At 38.0% G+C, this 24,757-nt stretch overlaps 4 protein-coding genes, 1 non-coding gene and 1 pseudogene across 9 annotated transcripts; 2 read left to right on the forward strand and 4 right to left on the reverse strand.

Annotated features, from left to right (window-relative positions):
• The first annotated feature begins 132 nt into the window (after positions 1-132).
• On the forward strand, positions 133-1,291 carry LOC137947025 (1-aminocyclopropane-1-carboxylate oxidase 1). Its single transcript, XM_068793318.1, has 3 exons — positions 133-243; positions 361-596; positions 679-1,291. The coding sequence occupies exons 1-3, from the start codon at positions 133-135 to the stop codon at positions 1,289-1,291; spliced, it is 960 nt and encodes a 319-aa protein (XP_068649419.1).
• Positions 1,292-1,726: 435 nt separating this feature from the next.
• LOC137947022 (uncharacterized) lies at positions 1,727-3,395 on the reverse strand. Its single transcript, XM_068793316.1, has 2 exons — positions 3,127-3,395; positions 1,727-3,038 (listed from the first exon to the last, which is right to left on the reverse strand). Exons 1-2 carry the CDS (start codon positions 3,282-3,284, stop codon positions 1,763-1,765), a joined length of 1,434 nt encoding a protein of 477 aa, XP_068649417.1. The 5' UTR covers positions 3,285-3,395; the 3' UTR covers positions 1,727-1,762.
• Positions 3,396-3,530: 135 nt separating this feature from the next.
• LOC137947024 (uncharacterized) lies at positions 3,531-7,638 on the reverse strand. The gene is made up of 9 exons (XM_068793317.1): positions 7,488-7,638; positions 6,655-6,895; positions 6,123-6,190; positions 5,823-5,970; positions 5,663-5,743; positions 5,501-5,587; positions 4,715-4,800; positions 4,142-4,262; positions 3,531-3,870 (listed from the first exon to the last, which is right to left on the reverse strand). The coding sequence occupies exons 1-9, from the start codon at positions 7,553-7,555 to the stop codon at positions 3,787-3,789; spliced, it is 984 nt and encodes a 327-aa protein (XP_068649418.1). The 5' UTR covers positions 7,556-7,638; the 3' UTR covers positions 3,531-3,786.
• LOC137947023 (histone acetyltransferase of the MYST family 1-like) lies at positions 7,313-16,292 on the reverse strand (annotated as a pseudogene).
• An 80-nt stretch (positions 16,293-16,372) lies between these two features.
• Positions 16,373-16,445, forward strand: TRNAA-AGC (transfer RNA alanine (anticodon AGC)). The gene has a single exon. It is a non-coding gene; the product is annotated as a tRNA-Ala (tRNA).
• Positions 16,446-16,972: 527 nt separating this feature from the next.
• On the reverse strand, positions 16,973-24,628 carry LOC137945724 (putative uncharacterized protein YDL057W). 5 transcript variants are annotated; one of them, XM_068791715.1, is made up of 8 exons: positions 24,430-24,628; positions 24,203-24,321; positions 20,722-20,804; positions 18,790-18,911; positions 18,486-18,650; positions 17,680-17,773; positions 17,347-17,542; positions 16,973-17,133 (listed from the first exon to the last, which is right to left on the reverse strand). In XM_068791715.1, exons 1-8 carry the CDS (start codon positions 24,623-24,625, stop codon positions 17,110-17,112), a joined length of 999 nt encoding a protein of 332 aa, XP_068647816.1. In that variant the 5' UTR covers positions 24,626-24,628; the 3' UTR covers positions 16,973-17,109. The 5 variants fall into 5 exon arrangements, with proteins under 5 accessions (XP_068647816.1, XP_068647815.1, XP_068647814.1 ...); XM_068791714.1 differs by lacking the exon at positions 16,973-17,133 and having other exon boundaries at positions 17,159-17,542; positions 17,680-17,767; XM_068791713.1 differs by lacking the exon at positions 16,973-17,133 and having other exon boundaries at positions 17,160-17,542.
• Positions 24,629-24,757: the final 129 nt, after the last annotated feature.

Raw genomic sequence — 24,757 nt, forward strand, 5'->3', positions numbered from 1 at the left:
TTTATTTATTGCCCATCATGCTCTTCTCAAGAATTCCGTCCCTCAAGAAATGAACCCACCATTATAAATACGTAGCATGACCGGTAATTGAACCATCGGTTTCCCTACTCCATTCCAACTTCCACTTCAAGCATGGAAACTCCGGTCATTAACCTCGATGGACTTCATGGCAACAACCCGGAGAAGAAGAGAGAAGTAATGGTGCAGTTGCACGAAGCCTGTGAGAAATGGGGCTTCTTTCAGGTAATCTTCAAGTTCAAAGCACATAACTGAGTATACTGTATAAAATGACTGGGCAGCCATAAGCTAGTTCCTCTACTGGAACCTATCTTACCATTTCTTAGATTTCTGATTGTGCAGGCTTTCAATCATGGAATTGACGAGGACTTAATAGAGAAGTTCAAAAGATTAGTCAACCTACATTATGAGGAACAAATGAAGCCATGCTTCTATCAGTCAGATATGGCAAAGGGAGTTTTAAAAGACAGCCAAACTTCAGTCAATTCCTCTGATGCGGATTGGGAGAGCAGTTTCTTTGTTCGTCACCAGCCAAAATCCAACATAGATGAATTCACAAACCTCACAGATGATCTGCGGTAACCGTCACAAAATCCTCCTCAAATCAGGGAACTCATAACATTAGAATCAACTGAGCAATTGTTATCTTGTCATGTGCAGCAAAACAATGGAAGAGTATGTGAAGCAAGTCACCAAACTGGCCGAGACACTGCTGGAAGTGATGTCAGAAAATCTGGGATTGGAGAAAGACTACTTGAAGAAACAATTTGCAGGAGAGGAAGGAGGACCTTGCATTGGTACCAAAGTTGCCAAGTACCCTGAGTGTCCAAAGCCAGAGCTGGTGAAAGGTCTTAGGGAACACACTGATGCTGGTGGGATCATATTCTTACTGCAAGATGATCAGGTCCCAGGCCTCCAGTTCCTTAAAGACGGGCAATGGGTTGACATACCTCCAAGCCCACTTTCAAGTCGCAAGAGTACAATTTTTGTCAACACAGGTGATCAACTAGAGGTGATGAGCAATGGGTGTTACAAGAGCGCTTTGCATCGTGTGCTTGCAACAAAGGCAGGAAGCAGGCTCTCTATTGTTACCTTCTACAACCCTGCAGCAAATGCCCTGATTTTCCCAGCTCCTCAACTCTTATATCCTCACCCTTACCGTTTCCAAGATTATCTTAACCTATATGCCACTACCAAGTTCTCACCTAAGGGCGCCAGGTTCCAGCAAATGAAGAAGAAGATGCTTCTCACTGAATCCACTATCACCATCTAGAAAGGCATTTCATCAGTAACCACAGTTTTATGAGTAAAATATAGATCCAAGTGAGATTGAAAGATATTGCAATGTTTGATGGCGCTTGCAGAGTCTTTAGGTAGCTACAGTGTTTATATACATCTCCTCTTGTTCCTTGATCTTCCTTCATCCGTTCCATACACCTCTACCAAGCTTCAGGCTATGTATGAGTAGTGTCAGGATGATGAAGTAAATAAATTGGCCAACTGATGATGATCCATGGATGAACAATCTCCTAGTGATCATTGCCCTCTAGCAATACTCATTCTACCATGCAAAATAATCTTATGGAGTTTGTAATCAACCCTGTTTCCAGAGAAAGCAGGTAGCAACCATTCAAAGTTGATGATCCTGCCATGTGAGGCTAACATATCAAAGAGCACGAGAAAATAAAAGCTAAATCAAGCTTGAGAAGAGTGAGGATTGATGAACCCAACTTTAGGCTAAGAACTATAGAGTACTCAGTTTTGACAAAATCGATTTCGTTATGAACGTATCTGTTTTCTCAGCAACTTTTGTGAACAGGAGTTTGTGAGAATTCAAAGAAGTGCCACATTTTCCAACTAAACACAACAAGAAGTTACTGAATTTCAACGATGTTGAAAACCTATCCGCCATGTCATCAAGCACATAAGCAATCTGATCGACCGAATCCTGCGTCAAATAGATATTCTGATTCAGTATATTCTGAAACAAAGAAAACAAAGCTTCCGTCCACACCAAGTCATCTGAAATTAGGTTTCGATGGCAGGGAAGACAATAACGTTGCTTGACCTCTGTTATATTGCAAAGAAATCTCTGGCAGAAGGCTGAGACGTGGGCTGGGTGCAAACATTCCTTTATAATTCTTGTAATGATATCACAGAGAGAAGTATTAATCCCTTCTTTCCGAAGAACTAGTGGCAATAAGAACCCATCCACAGCTGCGCGCTGATGAGTTCTGCAGTATTCTATGGTTGCAGTCGACAAAAACCTTGACGCTGGGCATTGTAGAACTAAAAACTTTGGGAGAACTACAGAAGCCAACACCTGGGCGGACCAGGGGAATTCTTCGGTTCCACCCACAAGATGGGGTAGAAGGACCGAAATAATCTCCTCATCTGCTTCCCAAGGTTCAATAAGACCTAAAGCCATGAACGAGTTTCCTCCAGCATTGACACAAAGCTGGCGAATTTCTTCGGCAAGAGGTATGATTTTAGTTGCGGACTGGAGTTCCAAGAGCCGAGATTTCAATTCGGTAGCTTTGAGCTGGATGTCTGGGTCGAGGGCAGAGCCATGTTCTGACTCCATCTCCGCTGGTCCGTCAGATAGGTATGAATGCTCTTCCGATTCTTCTTCCTCTTCATCATTTCCAACATCGCTTAACGCAAGTACACCTTCGCCTTTGCTAGAGTCAGAGGCCCGCGGAATTTTGGAATGAAATTCCGGAGGGAACCAAGGAAGGGGGGAGTCGGCGGTGACCATATTCTCAAGCCAATAAGGTAAGGCAAGAAATTCTTCTTCTAGTTGGAGTGAACTGGAGACGGAAGAATTTGTGTCGGAAGAGACAATGGTGAGGAGGTTACGAGCCGCTCTTTCGACCCAGAAATCCAGTAGAGGCCCTGTTCGTAATATGGTGATGGCGAGCTTGTGGAGGCGTCGAGGACACAGTCTGTGGCTTTCGATGGCCAGAAAGGAAAGGATTCGAGTCTGCACGGCGTTGGGCAGAGTTTGTATCCACATGCAGCTGAAACGAAACAGTGAAGTATGAGAAATGACTGAATCAAAGAGAGATGAACAATGAAAATACGTGAGATTTGGATGATTTCTTTCACCTGTTTGATGAAACGGAAGAGGAGAGACAGGGACTGAGGAGGAGGGAAAGGAAAGCAGAAAAGAGGGGGCAGGACTGCTGAAGCATCCACAGAGAAGCTTCGCCTTCTGGAGAAGAAGACTTGAGGAAAATATCGATCAGTGGGTTCCACCGCTCCATCTACTGCCGGTTTGTTCTGGGATTTCTCAGAAGTCTGTAATGGGGCGTCTCGAATATACAGAACAAGGATCTTGAAAAGCTCCTTCCAGTTTTAGTGTCGTTAAAATGTTCTTCACCAGACAATCGAAATCTGATGATGGGCTGCCTGCGCAGGTGTGAATCCTGCCGGCGGCCGTCATTAATTTTTTCCTACTTTTCCGAAAGGGTCTCAGGGAAAATAATATTTCTTTTTATTCAATTGTCGTTCGTTTAAAATAAATTCAAAATATTATCCATCTGTAAATTTTGCTACACCTTCCCGGTTTTCTTTTTGTTCGTTTAAGCAACATGATCAGTACAAGAAGAAGCTCGTGATTGAAGCAGAGAAATCGGACAATATTCATTATAAAATTTCTAAAGACACGCATATCTTCCTATCAAAACTACAAAAGATAAAATCAAACATTTGGAAACTCTTCCGGTTTCGTTGATTTTGTCGAATTGATGCATAAACTGTACATAATTAGGCATCATTAGCAGTAGCCTTACTAGAGTAAACAACATACATTGGATCTGAGCGCCCGGGGTTAGGAGATATATCCACAGCCTGCAAAGGAAAAAGCAAATCACTTCTGTAGGTGGTTAAGCCTCTAAATAAGAGCAAGGAGCTTAGAAGGTCTTTATTAATATCAAAAGCTATTGAAGATGCATGCCTACCAATATTTACTGAGACATGAAATGTTATACAGAGTTTGAAATCATGGGAAAGTAGGACTTGCCAAGTACGAATAACTTTTCAAAACAATGTCCTTTGATTATGAAACTCAGCATCAACAAAAACGTTTTCCACCATCAAGGAAGATGTGCAAGTTTAATACCTGAGGAGGTTCAAACCCTCCAGCATAATGAAAATAGGCCCCTACAATCCATGCATGATCAGCATCACCAGTTGATGTCCATATAGAAATAGCTTTTGTCCAGAAGCAACGATTGGAGAAACTGATTTGTGATAGTAGAAGGAATTAGAATGTGCTTACAAAAACCAATGGATCAACAACATCTAGTTCTTTTGTTATTTTTTTATTTACATCTACTTATCTAGATACTACAAGCAGGTAGTTTAACCTTGTTTGAAAGTTCTCACATGCTATAGATCCTAAAGGTTTCCCTAATCTAGGTGTTTCACATGTGCAAAATATCTGTAGCACCAGCACTGGCTTTTCATAAAACTTCTGAAAAAGGCTTGTTATATGATTTAAGGTACAATAGTATTCAATCAGTACTTTGCCTGGCATCAACACTAAGCAAACATCATAATGTTGCGGGCACCTATTATTATAAAGGTCCTGGTGCTTTATTCATAAAAACAGAGTATGATGAAGCCCAACAAACTTCTTCACAGAAAATAAATCAAAGCCTATATGAACTCAAAAGAGGCAGATAACTTTCACCTCATTACAGCTAGACCTCCTGGCTTAAGAATCCGCTGCATCTCCTTGAAAACTTCAATTGGCTTGGTCAAATAATCTACACTAACCTGCAATTGTTAAATTGAAACAGATTGCCACTTATTCCGCAATGTAGAAGTCTTTTTGGTTACCGTACGTAGATATATAAATAACTTCATCTTGGTGTAAGTATTCGATAATTTTTAAATGTTGGAAGAAACCAAGGTTGTTAGCATTGATCATCTTCATGAACAACATAATTTTTTATGACAAACTAGTAGAGGACTATTTAACAACTACCCTTTCCAGTTTCATTGCATACGTTTTTATTTCAGATGGAAGGAGAACGGTCCCTATCATTGCAGTGCATCCAACATATAGGGTTGATTTTGTTTTTCTAAGACCATTGGACATAACGGATGACTTTTTGGTTTAATGACCAAAAAGAAACATACTATGGATAGATTTCAACATACGTATTGATGATAGGCACATAGGAACAAAAACCTTTAAATGTTGAAGATGTAAAGCAAATGCATATTTGTCCAATGAATTTCTCAAATCTCAAACCAATGGTTCAAATCCACTTCAGCAAAGGAATGTAGTATAGTTAACAACAAGAAAAGCATAATGATTATCGTTCAGTCACTTTGAGGGATCTGATGTGTCACCATAATGAGTAAAGGTGATCCCATGAATGCAGTTAGTTTTCTAGAGAAAGTAAAGAAGAACTTGGTGAGAACGTCACAAACGAATAGAGACTTTTCATAAAAAAAAGAATGAACTTACCACATTAGTTATTACATCAAAGGAATTATCTTCAAACGGAAGTTTGGGGTTGACATTTAAATCTTGGACAATATATTCAGTCAAAACCTGAAACACATTTATCATGTTTAGAGATGTATGTCGAAATTTTATTAAAAATAACTTGTCATACAATGAAGATACCGGATTTCGTTTAAGCTCATCTTCATTCATACCCATCCCCACAATTCGTTCCTGTCTGTATCCTGCAGGATAATGGCTCACCTAAACAGTGAACAGAGTAAGGTGACTTTCATAAATATTACTGAAAGTGAACAACAAGGTCACAGCAGAAAAGTCTCACCCAGCTGCTACATAGATCGAGCAGCGCTACTCCGGGCGTGTCGCTTGGAGGGAAAACCTTTGCATAATAGTTAGTAAGTGCACGAATAGCTGGATCATCAATATGGGTAACAAAGCGTGGCTCCGAGTAAAAGGAGGAATCGGGCGATCTACAAAAGAGCAAACAATCATTTTCAGAACCCTAATATGAATGCCATGGCCAAAGTTAATGTAGAACTAGTTGAACATGCTTCTATGAACTGTGCAAAGACAAGATTAAAGAACTAAACCCATCCAGAAGGAAGATGTTCGGAGGTAATACTCATCAAACCGCTGAAAATCCTCTGCTTTGAAGGGAAAAGTTTCCGGCCATTTGACATTCTTGAGTACCTTTAGAAAAGAAAGAGAGAAGAGTATCAGGCAGAAACCTAATCCAAGAAACCAGCTTTAAAATTCCAACTGAACCTGACAGAAACCTAATACAACTAGTGCCATTAGTAGAATCACTGTCATCGCACTCAGAAATCATTGAATGCAGATAAGGAAATCTCCGAGTCATAATTGAAACAAAATGTCCTACATTTCAGCAGAGCATCACTTGTATCTATCCTCTTCAATTCCTGATGAATTTCATTTGAATCGAAATGGGAGTTCTAGACCCAAGCAGCAACAAGCAGAGAAGGGGCCCTCGTCTAAGAGCTAACAGATGACTCAGGACATCTCCCAGAGATTGCTAAATCTGTCTAACAGTCTAAGTGCATCTATCCTGAAGGTTGTTTCTGAACCACTTGGACTTTTTCTCTAAAAATGAGATTTTCGTATGACCAGAAAAAAAAAAGGTTCAAAACGCTCACCTCCTCGATAGGGGAGCCACGAGGTCTGGCTGATGCCGATAACGAGCTCCCGGCGCCTGTTGCCATACTCAGTAGCCGCTCAAAGAAGGAGGCTCCGAAGCTCAGAATCACACGGCGACTTGTCCTTGTCGTCCTAACTTTAGGAATTGCAGCAAGGGCAGGGCATAGAAGGGTCCGATGTGAACAGCTCCGACCCAAGAGCATAAGCTTCTCCGTCTGCTGAGCAGCCAGTCCAGGAACACTACACATTGTCGTGTCATCTGTTTAATTACAATGTACTCTGCGAGGAATTTATAAACGATAGAGTTCTCAAAACAGCGAAACAGCTCAACCTGAAAGAGGCCGTGAGCCTTCATTCACGACCTCAGAAAAAGATGGAATCATCCATGAAAGGATGACCATCTTCCACGATTTTTGCTTCAAAGTTTAGTTGTTTTAAATGAGAAGAAAAAAAAGAAAAAAAAAACATTGCTATTTGTTGCCACCACCATCCTTAAAAACTACGATGATGCCACGATTCATCAACCGTCCCCTTCCCCAGGCTCGAAACCATAAACGGAGAGAACCCAGCAACAACTTTTATACATATTTGCTTCTGTACAAAACAGTAAGCCGTTGTCATTTCTGAATAGGGTTCATTAAACTCACCTCCCTGGAATATTAGTAATTTCAATCATATTCTCCTCTTTCTACGAAGGTGGATAATAGTTTCAAAAACAATTCAAAAATTACAGAAGGACAAGTGTAATATACCCTTCCAAAAGAAACATGTATGCCTGCTTCAGAGAAACATAAAGATTTGCAAAAGCCCTAACAATGATATGAACCCTCACCGCTTAGCAACAAAAATGATGTTATCCTCTCCGAATAAACAAATCCAGTCTTCAAGTATTTGGTACATCTCCACAAGTTTTTATATAGTACATTGACGGGCCAAGACCCTTGCTAGTAGAGCTTTTAAGTTGATCAATTTGGCATACTTCAACCTTGATCTCTGTAAGGAGTCCAGATTAATTTGCTCACATCAACATCAGGACCTCCTCTTCCAGCTGCTTTCAGGTGGCGATCCAGAATCTTAGGGTCCGCGCAGATTGCATGCTGCCCTTTTCTGTACTGGATCAGTTCTAGAGTCTGAAGGGTACTCAATATATCATCAGCTTTTGTGGCTGTCATATCACTAAGTTCCTGCGTCAAAATAATAGTAGCTCCCGTTCATAATCTACAATGAGAAGCACAAAAGTACGTTTCAAAGAAGAAAACCAGAGAAACGATAAGGATGAACAGTGCTCGTGGACTTTCATGGAACAAGAAAAGGAGGGGAAGCTCTGGAGTTTGTTGTTCGGAAAATACCTCTTTTAAATGATAAGCATACTTAACCAAAACAGCAGGAGGTTTTCTTATTTTGTTTTTATTTTTAATGTTGATCACACACTACACCCCTTTCCCCAGGTGAGACTTCCAACCCCCTTCATGCGGCCATTGAGCCAAAGGTTCTAGAATGCCAACCGGGAATTATCTAAATGAAGCCCCAACATGGGAATGGAAGGAAACTTCATTTGGGATACGAGGCATCCCTGCACATCTCTGGTGCTCAGAGAATTTTTAGGCAATCTTTGGAATTGTTAAAGCTGCAATCGGCTTGGATCAAGAAGCAACTAAAGAGACAGACTTGACATGATCCACGCTAAGATACTGTTGGCGGGACACTTTGCCAAGAGCCTGGAGGTGCCAATCCAGATCGGGCAATGGATCCTCAAAGCAACAATCGAGGCTGACCACATCTGGAAGGGAGAAAGCGTTTATTGATTCTCACAGGAGGGAGGACGAATGGATAAGGTTAGAGGGTCCTCATAAATGGGACAACTTAGGGTTTCTTCAAAAGCATCCAGGAGCTTAGGCAAGGAGATCCATTATAACCACTGCTATTCAACCCTCTTAGTGAGGCATCATGCTCTATGGTCTACAAAGATCAAAGCCAAGGATGGATTGCAGGATTCAGCCTAGGAGAACCTGAATTTCAAGCACCCATTATGCAACTTGCAGATGACACGATCTTATTATGTGATGGACAGCCCGACCCGGCCATCAAAATCAAGGTATTACTAAATCTGTATAAACTCATGTCCGGTCAAGCAAGTTGGGGGAAGTCATGCCTGGTAGGGGTCAACATCAGCAAAGATATTGAATCCAATGCAAGTGTACAGATTCTTGTTTGCTGGCAGGGAAAACAAGAATCTGTGGCAACCAATAACAGATCAATGCAAAAGAAGGTTGGCCTCCTGCAAGCAGCAGCTGCTGTCACAGGCTGGCTGAACTACACTGATCAAAGCTTCATTAGAAGGAATACCTAATTATTTTCTATCTCTAATACGATGTCCAGCAAGCATTGTTGCTAAGTTGGAAGCCATACAGCGTAGATTTCTGAGGTGCAGAACTAAAAACCGTTTCAAGTACCCACTGGTTTAATGGAACCAGTTATGCCAAAGCAAAGGGAAAGATGGCGTAGAGATTATTAAGCACATAAAATTAAAGAAATCAGCATTTTTGACAAAGTGGATATGGAGGTAGACAGAGGCTCCCCATGGAGAATGGTGATAAAGAAGAAGTACCATTCATACCAAAATCATTGGCTGCCAGCAACCAGAACATCACATAGAACATCCTGCATTTAGATGGCAATCTTGAAGGAGAAAGAACAATGCCTTCAGCACTTCAGGCTCCCTGCAAGGGAGGCTTAGTAGCTTTTAGCAAGACCGCTGGGTAGGAGAAAGGACATTACAACAAGAGTTCCCAAGGCCATAGACACTAACAAGAAACCAGTAGATCAAAGTCACACGAGTAAAATCAGAGGAGGGGAGGAGGGAACAATGGCTGGAACTTCAACTTCCAAAGAAACTTAAATGATGCAGAAGTGGCTTATTTTACCAAACTTTTGACAATGCTGGAGTCACAATACCTCTCTTTTGATCAAGATGATGAGCCAATATGGAGCCCCTGCTCCTCAGGTACTTTCACAGTAGCCTCATACTATAATCTGGAAAAAAAGCAGCCCCTAGTCAATATCGCATGGTAGCTAGAAGCACCCACAGGGTACTGCAGTTCATATAAGCAGCGGGACAAGGCAAAATCCTGACATGTGAGAAACTTTCTAAAAGGGAGCAGCTAATTATAACAACCTATGCAAGCTATGTGGGAATTCAGAGGATAATTACAACCATCTTTTGGTGCATTGTGACTTCAGCACAAAAATCTGGGAAGCCATTTTGTCAAAATTCAGCATCCCAATATGCAAGCCCAGGTCTTGCAGAGATTTTTTACAGCAAACACACACCTGACATTACCTCTACATGGTAAAGAGCTCTGGAAAGCTGCTATGGCTGGAAAGAAACAATAGAGCATTTGAAGGCAAATCTTCCTCCATTGGAGGGGTGATTGAAAAAATGATACACAGCGTTCTTCAATGGGCAAGCAGCATACAGGTATGCCACCTTTCCCAAGCTCTCTACTCAGGAAATACTGGCACAAGGTCATTTTTTCAGCAGCACAAAAACCCCCCTTCCCTTCTCCCCCCACCACTACAAAACACATTGAAGCTAAAATTGACGGGTCTTTCTTTCGAAACCCAGGTGCTACGGGTGTTGTTGGTCGAGATCGCAATGGGTCTATTCTTCAAGCATTTTCAGGCCCCAAAGATATTTGCAGCTCCAACGAAGCAGAAGCTATGGCCCTATTGGCTGGTATCCAACTATTCAAGCAATGTTTCAACAGTCCCTTAAGAATAGAAGGAGATCAACTGCTGGTTGTTGACAGCCCAAGCTCAACATGTGCTTCCCTATATTAAGGCACCTCCTTTTTATGAAATCAAAGACCTCCTAGTTGAATGGCAAATACCATGGCGCAAGATCCCAAAATACGCAAACTGGAAAGCTGATAAGTTAGCAAAAGCAGGGGTATCTAGAGATCAGCTAGCCTACGGGCCTTCAATTGAGCTCTAGCTCTTCTTGACCTATTTGTAACCTATGTTGTACTTTATGCTGTACTACTAGTACCCAGTTAATAATAAAAGCTATCGCCACTTTCAAAAAAACTAAAATCTAGTGAATAGCAAAGAGTATACGTTTTTCAATGATGAGTGAACAGCACAGAGTATATAGTTTTCAATGATGATACGAGCCTAAAAAGGGGTGCTATTCTGACTTTGTCTTCAATGAGTTTAAAAATGTGACACTGACACGGGTAAAGGTGTTATTACCATTTTGCAACAATAACCTCCTTCCCTCATATGAAAAACTCATCTTTTGCCAGGAGATCTTGTTCCAACAACAAATTTCTCTACTTGAAGGTTCTTAACACCCCCCTCCCTCACCCACATAATAATAATTAATAAATACATAAAACTCTTTTTGACATTATGCCTATATTCAACTGCATATTTTAAACATAACAGTATCACTTATTGTTAAGTTTCAAGTCTATCTAGGGGTCAATTTTTCAGATATTGTTGAAAGGTATAGGATGGTTTATCACCAGCTTTTTTTTTTTTTTTTTTTCTTTAACAGAAAGTGGATGTATGACTGTTAAAATACGATCACCAACTAAGGGTAGATGTATGGGACAAATAAGATATAAAATGGCTGAACGAATTTAGTTACTACCGTCTTTTTTTTTTCTAAAAAGGAAAACAGCTTTATCCACACTACCCTATTCTCTAAACTATATCTTAGGCGCTTGTAGTTGAATTTGGTGTCTGCTTATCCAAGGTCCAAGAATCTGACTGGAAAAGATTATGGACATATAAGGAAACCAAGGATCTACCGAAAATAACTTCTTCTGATCTCCAAGAGAAACATGAACAGAAACAAAAAAAAGATATAATGTTCTCCTGAAAGCTAATTTTGACAGAAGCGAGCACTTATACCTTGATAGAGATGTTGCTTTTTCAAGATGTCAAGAAGAACTCTAGTCCAGTACCCTCTGTAGCTCAACAGTCCAAGATCAGACAATGGTCTTTCTGGAGTACCACTTTGCCCTCCTTGGATAGTTCGTAGGCTGTCTTAGAACAGAGTAATAAGTAAAAGGAAAGCCAACTCAACAAACCAATAGAAAAACTTCTGTTAAGATGCATGCATGACTCAAATTACCAATTTAACTAATATTACAGAGATCAAATTTATCCATTAGTCATCATCAAACTTGTTTGAAAAACATATAGGCCATATAAAACCAACTATAGTTGAGTTAGAAATGTAATTACATATAAGATATGCAAATAGAGGCTATTAGTTTCATTTAAGTGATTACCTCAAAGATCAATTTCTGCTTCAAATGTCAGACAGAATACCTATTCTAATTAGCTATCAGAAGGTATTAGCTCGGCTGATCCCTTAACATCATTTAATACTTAAGGAAAAGGCATAGATCATAAGGTGAAACACTTACAAAATGCAATTAGGAACTTCCCATATCCCTTCCTTTGGTAAGGAGGAAGAGTGAGAATGCAAGCCGAATTGTAGGACTCCTCTGAATGTTTTTCCTATACCATCAATTAAAACAAGGATCATGGAAGTGAATATAAATTTCTCATCATCTGTGTAAATCAGACTAGAAAAAGAGAAGAAAGTCATGTTAAACATTCAGAAAAAAGTAAACTGAAAAGAATAAATGAATACTTCAACAAAATCTGAAAAATTCTAATCTTTATCAAATACAAGCTCTCAAGTGGGCATAGAAATATAGCATGTGGTGGCAATGCAAGATTTAAACAACTCTTTACAGAAACAACATTTGGAAGACACAAACCCTCCCAGCCAGTTCAACAGATTGAACCCAATAACGATGCCTGGCTCAAGTTTATCCTAAAAATCCAAATTACTACAGAACCAAAAGGTACAGGAGGAACAGATGCTACCAGCGGACCTGATCAGCCAACCTTCAGGGAAATGGCCTACAGATTTACTCAGAAAAGGTAGAAGCTCATACTACCAACACATTTATATGATTTTTATTTTTATTTTTGAATGTTTGAGTACACATACAGCAAGTAAGTAATTTTCTTTTTTCAAATATTACCTCAAGGTAATTAACAAGAAAGGCTTCTAAGACTTTGACTGAGGGTGGCGGCAGTACATCTACAGCACATACAATTAGTAAATTCCTATAATCTCACCAACAAATGCAGTTGCAGAAAGAAAGGAAGGAGTAGAGGGGTATGGAAGAGTTCTCACTGAACGACAGGTTGATGCCATCAAGATCAAGAGGGTAAACTAAAAACGATAACTCTCTTTCATCCAAGGACAAACATTTGACAAGTCACTATTTTTTAGTGTCTACAAAGCAAAAAGTAAGAAAGAAAAAAAAAAAAAAAATTTTAGTAAGACTAAACAACTTTAGGGCACATCCAAGAAGGGATCCTGAGGATCTTTCTCTAGTTCTTTCTAATATTATAACTGACATTGTTAAAGTAAAAAACCTCTTTTCTCGTAAATGACCAGTAAGTTGAATTTCTTAAGCGAGCTACAGAATAAAGTGAATGCAAGTGCAAACAGAGAACAGGTAAAGACAGCTGTGCTTTAAATGATACAGTTACAAAACTTACTGAAACAGATGGCTTACCTTGGAAAAATACCCAACCATGTGGCACCCTCGATCATCACATTCACAAAGTATGTAAAACAGAAATAGATCAACATCATAATAAAGTGTCTTGTGATCAAGAAACAATTTTGCCAGATAGCATAGATTCTGCCCGTACACTTTGTTTTTCTTGCCACCAACCTGTTACATAATGTCAATGGTCAGAGTCCAAAGCAAGTACTTCGCTTGCACAATGATGTTGTCAATACATGAAAATAAGCATACAGTAAAATAATTTATAAAGGAGAAGAGAGAAAATCATAGTGGTTACAAAAAAAAAAAAAACTTGGATACTAATAGATATTTGCCCGATAATGATAAAACAGTTAGCACGAAAATTTGGCCCAACATCTTTCAAAAAAATGAAATAACTGGTACAAAATCCGCGTACCAAATATTTGGAGAAAGGGAACTCATCTCTACCATTTTGAACTAATTCATTTGACTACAAGAGATTTAAGCACAAAACGTAATAGCCATAAATTGGCTTGAATTACTTGCCTCAAACATTGATAATGTACCGCTACGGTAGATCTCATCACCAGGGGGATGGTTGAGATCACATTTTCTCTGTAGAGAAAGATCAAGCAAAGAGTACTAACCATTAACAAAATAACCGAAAGCACAAAGATGAAAAGTTATGCAGTACTTCTGATGCAAATCATGGAATGCAACTAACACGCTTGGACATATAGCTATAAGATGAATAGACAACTACCCTAAACTAACAATGAGAAACACCAACTCCTCAACTGAAGGTATCCAAAAAAATGGTGCTTACCATATGCCGTTGAAGTTGTTCTGTTCACTTCATAAAATTAAGGCAGAATTCGCAGAAGTAGAGCTTAGGAGTACCACTGTATTCAGTAGGAAAAGGCGAAAAATACCATGTGTCAATCTCATATCTTCCAAGTTAGATGGTAGCTATATTCTTAACCTTTGTAAATTCCTCATGCTCCCGTAAGCTGGCAGCATCAAGCTCCTCATGGCCTGGCTATATTGGACAAGGTTATAAAGTTGAAACAGATACAATTGGTAAATAAATTTGCATGGGAGAGATACATAATAATTTGCAGGGAATGCCGAGGAATTATCCACCGTGAACTATTTTATGATTGTTTTCCTTTAACACTCAAGGGGTAAACTTCACTGAATGCATTGCAACCAGGCAACACAACTGGTCATGGTGCATAGGTATTCCATATATGCAGAGAACATCCTTCTCCTTCATATGAGAAGTATTCAGAATCAAACTCAAAAGGTAACATCTTTATTCTAAGCAACATTACCTAAAACATCCAAAGAAAGGAAGTGAATATGAATATATTTGATCATAATAAGATACATGATACTTAAAACACATATTCTCAGTCATATCTTTACTCTCAGTTCTAGGCATGAACCATTTTATAGTTTCAAACCTTAATAAACCTACTTATCTCGCCTTCTACAACAACATGAAGCAACTCCAGTGTCCATTGCAGCTTCTAAGGATGATGATTCTTAAGTTAACAGGAATCAGAATTCAAGGAAATACAAACTTCTCAAGATTTTCAACAAAAATAAAAGAATATTAAAGTTCAAAATTTTAAGTATTAAGGAGGATTTACAGAAAAAAAGGCACAATTTGGTTTTATCAGTATAGGAAAGGCAGTGCATGTTATAACATCAAGCTTACCTCCACGTGTGTCTCATCAATTTTACGCTTCTGATGGCGTGTCATTTTTAAGCTCGTAGCCTGAAAATACCATGTGTAAGAAACTTCTCTCAAGCAGCGAATTTAAAAACTAACATGGCAGTAACAAATATCTACTGAAAAATGGAAGTTATAGATTAAGAATCTTGTCCTCCACTTTTTCATCCACATCTGCCTCCACAGAGTCGAGGTCAAGTTGTTCAAGCTTGACCCACTCATCAAGCCTTCTGTTAACTGCAAAAGGTAATGAACCCGCACGCAACAATTATATGTAAGGAAACTCTGAAAAAAAAATGAGAAATCTTTAAAAGAAATTAGCAAATAAAAATAACATCATCAAACTTCATTACTTAATAATAAATCCAATACATGCAAATGACGCTGCTAATTGAAAGTGAAACTTCCATGTCACCGGTGCTGGTGTTAAATGATAATAATTATCAACTCTACAAACATACAAAAGAAAGGAAAAAATAACAAGTGAATATGAATAGAAGTCCATGCATTAGCTATTACATACAAATAAAAGCCAGTAAGTCACTAATAAGCGTTAATTGGGGTGAAAAACTTGAAATTGTTCATTATTGTTCAATTCACTGACTTCAATATCTTGACTTTCTTTGATGAAGACCTATTCATTCATTCCAGACATCCCAAGTTACAAGCTTCTCAAGGTAAACTCTCAGTTTTTTTTTTCCTGTATGCTGGGTTCAGCAACATGAATTTGGGACGGAATTCCGCCCAAAGAGAATAAACTCGAAATCAGTCAGAGGAAAAAACTTTTCTCAGAGCAATTTTGGAACTGGCATAAAGGTCCAGCCACAATCTGCCAGAAATCACTGCAAAACCTAAGGTTTTTTGGAACCATTCTCGAAACTCCATAACCCCACCAATAAATTCAACGAAAAAGTAACTAGCTTTTTTACAAAAATGCATAGTGCAAATGATTTCTTAAACATAGAATTCATCTCAAACCTAACCCTAGTCATACAATTGCTAAAGGAAAGGAAAAAAAAAAAAGTGTTCAAAAGAGGCAGTAACTTACACTCAGTGTAATGGACGTAGTACTCGTACTCATTATGTCCGTCGCAGGTCAGTTTCCGGCGATCGATGACCTTGACAGGGTGGAACTTGCCGTCGCGCCAACAACACATCACGCGCGTTCCAACTTCTAACGGCAGCAACCCAGATTTTGGCTTGTCAAGGAGCGTCGCGCTGAAGTCGCCGTCAGCCATGCGGGTATCTTCAGTCGAAGAATTGCCGTTGGAGACCGGAGTTCCGCCATTCTCAGCCCTCGATGCCCCCATCGAACCAGTGCCCAGCCGAAGCAAACACAGAATGAGAGCCACAAACGAATAAAGAAGTTGCCATGTACTACATACAGATCATGGGGATGTAGCTCAGATGGTAGAGCGCTCGCTTAGCATGCGAGAGGCACGGGGATCGATACCCCGCATCTCCAATTCGAGTTCGTTTTTTTCCGTGTTTGAATTGAATTCCTTGCAACCGAGTTACGAGAGAAGACAGAGCGATTCCTCCACCAACGTATAAGACTGAGTTACGAGAGAAGACAGCGATTATATCGACAAGATTAAATTTGAGGATACAAAGTGATAGCCATATAAGATTCCTGTTACATATAAAGTATTATACGATAAGATATTTATTATACAATTATCTCTGCATAATATAACATTACCTTCGACTAATCCTATAACAGTTTTTTTTCTCTTCTAATAGCTCTCCCAAATTATCCACATATAAAGCTAAAACAAGGAGCCTATACGTAAAGGGACTTGTTAAGGAATAATCTAACATGAATTAGTGTGAATACAAAAATCTTGACTTTATTAATTAAAAAATAAACTTATTAGGTTAACTAATCATTTTGGAATGGGGCTTGAACCCAACTTCACACATGGATCAAAGAGCGTATACGGGGTAATTAAGACAAAGGCCATAGTAAGATAAAGCTTTCTCTACCAGATATTTAATGCATTGCCATCAACTTTAAATTAAAAGAATTACTGGACAAGATTACTAAAACTCTGTTACAGATTTTAGCTTCAAGCCCTAGTTCAGCTGCTTCATAAACTCGTCACATACACTACCAGTTACATATTTTGTTAGTCCTTGTATGCGCCTTCCACCTGTAGTAATTAAATTCCTTATCACTACTTGAGACAAAACCACAGTTAGTAAAAGAAACTCAATGCAGAGAGATGGCTGAAGTTTTGGACTGGGATTCTGCTTTCCTTCTACCATTGAATAAACTCTCTATTCTTGTAAATTAATTAAGATCTACAAGTACATCAGATTCTTGAGTAAATAGATTTATCTGCTCTGGGACATTGTAGGTATACCTGAGATAGATTTCCTTGCTGAACACCCGTCCTTAAGAAATCCAGAACAATTGAAGCTAATTCAACTTGATGAGAATTGTACACATGGTTGGCCCCTTCGATGATATGGAGTTTGTGGTTAGGAATGAGTTTTGCAAACTCCAAAGCAGCACTTACAGGAACAATTTCATCTTCTGAGCCATGAACGGTCAAGACCCTGCACTCCGCCGGTGGTGAGGTCAAGGGAACCGTAAAGTAAGCACACAAGAACATCATTCATACGGAGGGAGTATATATAACAGCAAACAGCTTCTAGAGCCACGAAGAACAATAAAAGATAACTTATTTACAGACCTGCATTCTTTGTCAATTGAAAGGGATGCTGCACGCATATCTGTAGTTAATCGATCCATGAGACTTTCTTCAGTCACACGGTACTCGACTTCTCCTGACAATGGTGTCCCGTTAAGCAATCTCATAGAATTTCATAATTGCAAACTGTTCATAGAGTAATCCACAAATACAAAAAGAACTAGAGAGGTGACCTCTAGAAGTTGCTCAGGTGAAGTATGTTCAAAAACCAGAAAGAAAGAACAACAAAGCATAAATAAATAGCTTAAACCAACAAGGATACTGTTCTTAAAAAATGAAAAACAAACTATAACATACAAATACAAAAAGGACAAAATTAACAATGATTCTATCAATACAACGATTTCAGCATAGCTAACTCTCTTTCCTTTTTCTTTTTTTGGGAAGGCGCCTACCTGTGCAATTCAGAATAATTGAATCTGTCAAGGTCTAATCCAGGACAGGGAGTTAGGAAGCAATTAAAACACGTCAGACCTAGACCAATCATTTGAAGGCCCCAAAATGGTCAGAGATTCTGAATTTCACTACAACTTATAAATCCATGGGACATCAGGTCTTCAACTGTGCACATATAACTGGTACAAGTCCACTTATTAGATAGCAGGATAGTGCTAGTTCCGTCCAGACAGAAAGCAAGTTAACCAAACTATGCTATAAGTATGATAATGTCCAGATTCTTTACGGAGTTCGATAACTCCAGGAGAGATTCAGCATTCTTCTTAACTTTAAATGCTTCAGAATAAATAAAACTATTCATGCATATGCTTTGTGTCAGGTATTAGCATTACCTGTTTTGTCCTTCACATCAATAAATCCATCATTCTTGATTCTCTGCATATAATCTTTACCCAGACGATCTTCAATGCCTCCATCAAGAGCAAAACGACCGGACACGTTGACAACTGTACGGATGTCATTATATACAGAAGCATAAAGCAGAACTACATTTCCTCCTGCAACAAAAATGTTTTGCAGTACTGTAATCAACAAATTCTCAATTGTATCGAACTCTTTCAGTTCACAATGTTTTTTTTCCTTTGTAAGCCAAATTCTTTTAAATTGCCTCACAAGATATGTATAGACTGGTCTCACCTTTACTGTGCCCCATGATAGCACTTATTCCACGTTTCTGTCCAGAAAAATGTAGGACCACTGCATGTAGGTCATCAGCTTCACGTCGATAATTACCATACTGAAATGAACCTTCACTTTCCCTGAATTGAAAAACATTATCAGAAGTACCACACCATTAAAACAATCAAACAATAGGTCTAAGGTTCTCATCAAAATGAGACAACGGAGTGATGTTCATATCAAAAGTTGAGACAAGACTGAACCAGCAGAACATATGTCAAATTTGAAATCAACATATGATAAACTAAAGAAACAAAAAGGGGAGGAGATGGGATTTGTCCCTATTTGGGGAATATTTTGTACTCGTGAAAAATTCGTCCTTAACCTCTTTTATTTCACTTAAGTGACTAATTACACAAAACTAAAATATCTTTTCGTATTTTGAAAAAGCAAAAGTAAATACCCTTACAAAGAACAGAGATTAGACCATTCATAAGTAGTATGGCCAAATTATCCCTACATACTCAACATCTGAAATATGACTGAATTGGGAAGAAAAAGTTTAGTACAGAAGCAAAATTTTCTCATAGTTTTGAAACAAAAATATTATCTCATTGTTATCAGCCCCTAAGGTTTCATCAAATTACATCAAGTACCAAGTCCTTCTGCCCTATTCAAACCCATCATTCCCTAAAGATACATTGATATAAAAATATTACCAGTTAGAGTTCAATCTGAGTTCAAAGAAAAAATGGCAATTTTGCAAACTCAGATATGTGAAAAGGTGCTTTATTATGAATATTTAGAACAGGATTATCCTTAAGAGTGTGGCAGATTCCTTCGTAAATTCAACCATAAAGCATTAAAGCAAATTGATAAGCTGTCGAAAGAGATAAGAAAAATAGAAAGAAATGAAAAGTAGAAGGAAAACAGGATAAATGTATAAAGCAGAATGAATCGAAGTTCTAAGTGTTATTCACAAGCAACAGAAGACAAAGATAATGGCCTTCTCTTGGTTGGACTCACAAGATTATACTTATCAAGCAGCAGTTTCTACAGGACAACTCCTACTAACCTTTTGGTAAAGCTGATAATTTTGAAAGACATGAGTCCTCCAAAACTCTGAGGCATAACAAATACTGCGCATCTTTTTTTAAATGAAATTCTACTCATAACTTAATGATAAGAAAATTTACTAAAAGAGAAAATAAAACACAAGAGTTTTTACTAGAAAGAAAGGAAAAGAAACAAGAAACAAATTTTTTTTAAGGATTCTACTAGGATCCACAAAAAATTACATTCTTAAGAATTGATTCTTAGATACTATTTGGATGTTGTATCATCTTTGTCTTGTATTTGGTTTCACATTCCGAGATCTGCAAATTCGGCAGCAGATGAGCTTGCCAAGGAGGGAGCTTCCCTACAATCTCTTGTTGTAAGGGATTTGCTCCCTCCCCCTTTGTAAATTTTCTCTTGTTAATATAAATACATCTTTATTAAAATAAAATAAAATCTTAGAGTACTATTTTACAAAAACTTATGTTTGAGGAAATAATCTTAAAAGACAAATTACTATAGTCTTACTCTTGGCTATTGCCAAAAATTCTTATTATTATTTAGATGTAACATTGAAAATTGTAAGGAGTCTCACAAGGTTTTTTAGATCCAGAATGTTATATACTAAGGTCACAACCCCAGTGCAGAAAAAATCTTATTTAGAGACTATCTTCAAAAACACTTAAGGACAATCAACTCAATAATTACAATGTGATAGTTAAAAAATTAATTCACTGGTTATATACAACGCTCCTTGTAGGTGGCTGTGCAATGACATGACCAAGGCAACAAGTTTTCAAGACCTACACAAGACTATAGTCTTAAGAAATGACAAACTCATCCAACAGGAACCTTGAACAGACTGCATTTACAATTCTTCTAGAGTTAACTCACCCATTTCCAGCAAAATCGAAGCGGAAGACGCTAATACCTTCCCTTTTTAAAGCAGCTGAGAGGTTCAATATTATTTTATGGTCCTGAAAATAGACATTCTGGTGCATTAAGAACAATTCGTATGCAAAAATATCAAACATTTCTAATAAAAAGGACAACATAGCATACAATGGATGGAAAGAATCAATCACAATAAAGCAAAACTCTTAACAACACAGGATAGTCTTAATCAACACAAAGAGTAGATAGCTCAAGAAGATATTCACAGAACAAAAATTTCTTTCAACAACCTAATTAGCTAAAGAAAGTCTATTGAACCTATCTCAGCATGCACCAATCTCCAAAAATTTGCTTAAAAGTTCCCTTTTCCATTATTTTCTCATTGAAGAACAGAGTTTCCCTGCACCTTTCACAAAATAAAGGTTGAGCAGTTCCAAGACTCTTGCTTAAGCTTTGAAAGAAGCTATTGGACACACTGGTTCATGTTTTTTACCACAGTTAATTTTGAGGCAACAAGAGTGAAGCAAGCCATTTTTTATATATTGCACCATTATTATTATTATTATTATTATTTTTGAAATAATCGCCACTAATTTTAAAAAAAAAATTACTTCTTTAACTTGCAAGTTTTTTTTCTAGAGATATTTATGTGACCTATAGACCACCTTCATTGTTAATGATTTAACCTAAATTAGGATTATCAATTTAATTTCATTCAAGGTTTTCTTTTAATGTTCAATGTACCTTCTTGTACGAAAAAGAAAAAGAAACACAGAGGAGAGAGAGAATACCACCTGTACCACTATAAGTTTTGGTAAGGCCTTCAACTAGGGGTAGAGCCAAGTCGAGGTAAGGGGAGCAACTACCCCCTTGAAATTTTGCCTTTCCCTCTGATATATGACGTTTATTAGTCACTTGCCCACCCTTAAAAAGTGTCTACATCAAATTCCTTGTTTTGAAGCGATTACCCTCCCCCTAAAAATAGAATCTACCTTTGAGAGTGAAAAAATGCTATAGTGTAGTCCTTGTTTTAGGCCATTAACTTGCCCCTGAAAATAGAAATCTACCTTTTAGAATGTGTAGCCAATTCTCTTGTTTAGAAAGTAGCTTAACCTCATAAACAATTAACCAATCAAAATAACAAGAAATCACTTTCATATAATAATGAGTTTTTCTCTCCCTTCCCATTGCTGAACAAAAAAAACAGGCACCTTCTTGAAGGTGCAACCTTGCTATTCCACATCAATGTTCCCAAATATTTTTCGGGAGATGCAGTATTAACATCATGTTTCTTGATCAATCATAGGTCATCATCTGTTTTGCAAGGACAAGTTCTTATGCAGGTTTTAAAACCAGTGTAAACTTTTTTACGTTATTCCTCGTATCTTCAAGTCTACGTGTTTTGTTTATTTGTCCAGTAACTCTGCAAATAAATTATCTCTTCACTCTATTAAATGTGTTTTTCTAGGTTATTCCTGTCATCAGAAAGGATGTGTTATGATCTTGTTAAGCATAAGACATAAAATTCTATTGATGTTACATTTTTTTAGAACAACCGCTATTTTGAGTCCTCTACTGATTGACAACACTCATCTGATCCTTCTCTGGATAAGCCAATGCCTATTACTGTTATGAATGCACTAACCGCAGGTTCTTTTCCGACACTTCAAGTGTACAACCAACGTTCTCGTTGTCAGTTACCAGCATCAGAGGTCTCTGACATTCCAGCTCATGAGTCCCCTCTTCAGAACCAACCATCTTCCTCTTTTCCTACAGGTTGAGTTCTGATTTGGATTTGCCCTTTGGTCTTCGAAAAGGTAAAAGGTCATGTAATTCTCATCCGGTATAGAAATATGTATCCCTTAATTTTTTGTCACCATCCTACAAGTCATTTGCCCTGTCATTATCTATGTCTCATATCCCTTACACAGTGCAAGAAGCTATCACCTGAGTGGAAGCAAGTTATGCATGAGGAGATGGATGCTTTGGTGTCTGGGGGGAGTGGAGTCTTTGAGATCCACCTATGGGGGCTCCTCTAGTGGGATGTCGTTCGGTGTACACAACTAAGTACAAAGCAGATAGGACCATTGACTAGTACAAGAATAGATTGGTGGCAAAGGGATATATCCAAAACTTTGGTGTTGATGTATTTGAAACATTTTCTCCAATTGCTCGACTCACCTTGATTCGTATTTTGATTTTTGTGGTTGCTAACAACGGGTGGCCACTGTTTTAACTAGATGTTAAAAAATGCCTTCCTGCATGGTGATTTAAAAGAAGAGGTTTATATGGAGCAATATCCTGGGTATATTGCTTAGAGGAAAACAGGGAAAGTATATCGATTAAAAAAAATATTTAGGGACTTGATCAAAGTCTCAGAGCGTGATTTGAAAATTTCAGTAATATGGTTTTTATAGGAGCAACAAATTGGAGCCTATGTTTATAAAGTGTGACAATCAAGTTGCCATCTTTATAACCAGGTTTTACAAGGTAAAAAACTATTATCTAAAAACAGATATTTATTAAAGATAATTTTATTTTTAATTCTTATCTGACTTATCCTTTTTAAACAAAATTATTTATTTGCTGAGATAGTTCTTTGGCTTAGCAACTATGATAGCATCAACGAAAAGACATCCCCGTACACCTTTCCATTATATATAATGTTTCTACCCAAAAAATTCCTATAGAAAAAATCTACACGTAGTTAGATTTTTTATTTTGATAGAATCATATTTTAAAATATTATATTTTTAATTCTAAAAAATATATAAGCTACTAAATCTTATGATGTGGTTCTTTTATAGAATTTTTTTATATAATTTAAATTATTTGAGATAAAATCAAATTAATCATATTACTAATTCTAGATATTAATCTATAAAGGAACCAAATGGAGACATTAGAGAATCTCACAAATATTGATATATTTTTCTAGAGATATTTGATATGGTTAAGTAGTCAACAAAAAATATTGTAACACAAATACATGAGTTTTTACTTCAACGAAATTGCAATATGCATATATAAAATTTAAAAGTTTGAAAGTTGACTAAACAACAAAATCAGAAACCAATAGATGAATCACAATTTAGTAACTCGTAGTGAGAAGGATGCGTTTGACAGCATTAATAATGAGGCTATAATGTAGTGAATTTAAGACATGCCATGAAGCGCAATTCATTTGTAAGAAAAATTTAAGCCCATGAACAATATATGAATAGTTCTCTCGTTTTTTTTATTTTTTATCAAATCACTTCTATTTTATGGGTTGCCCCAATCATCCCCCCCCCCCCCCCACAAAAAAAAACAAAAACAAAAACTGGCTCATCATAAAAGAAGGATTACATGCATCTCACACAAGAAGCAAGAGGCACCTACGCATCCAGAAGCATCATGATGAATAAACAATACCAGTAGGTTGTCGAATGTCAACTGACGAGAACAAATCAGATGCAAGTAGCTCGTGAGTTGTGACTACCTTGGAAGCACGAAAACCATGGCACAGAATTACAAGGTCCTTAGAACCAGTATCATGTAAAACTCCTATTAGCTTCTCGCCATAATTGTTCACTATCGCAAGCCTCTGTGGTTCCATTTCTGTTAAAAACTAACAAACGAGGCAGGCTGTAGCTCATGCGAAGCTCGAATCACTGATCCCGAAAAGATTTGAAGAAAGAAGCAAGAAAAGCAGAAAAAAATCATTACCGAAGAGTTTTGCTTGATGGAGTGAAAGCGAGTTTGTCGTTCTTTTGCAGCAAGCCCAGCGCCGGGAGTACGTGGGAGTGACCTGGGATTCTGCTGTGAGAAATAGTTCGATTTTATTAGGGGATTTTATCAGCAGCTTCGGCGTCGGGGACGATACCAAAAAGTGCGGAAGACATCCAATCACATTCGAGGACATCTCTCAGACTCGTGCGGGGTTACCGAGTCGATACCATCGCCCCATGCCATTACATGGTTTGGCGTCTCGGCTATGTACAGGGCAACGTGCCGAGTGTTTATCGATTTGAGATTATCCGATACGACACGGTTA

This window comes from Aristolochia californica, unplaced genomic scaffold (assembly GCF_029961685.1).
Source record: "Aristolochia californica isolate CCGP_79_NKW_82.1479 unplaced genomic scaffold, dmAriCali1.0.hap1 SCAF_12, whole genome shotgun sequence".
Taxonomy (NCBI): domain Eukaryota; kingdom Viridiplantae; phylum Streptophyta; class Magnoliopsida; order Piperales; family Aristolochiaceae; genus Aristolochia; species Aristolochia californica.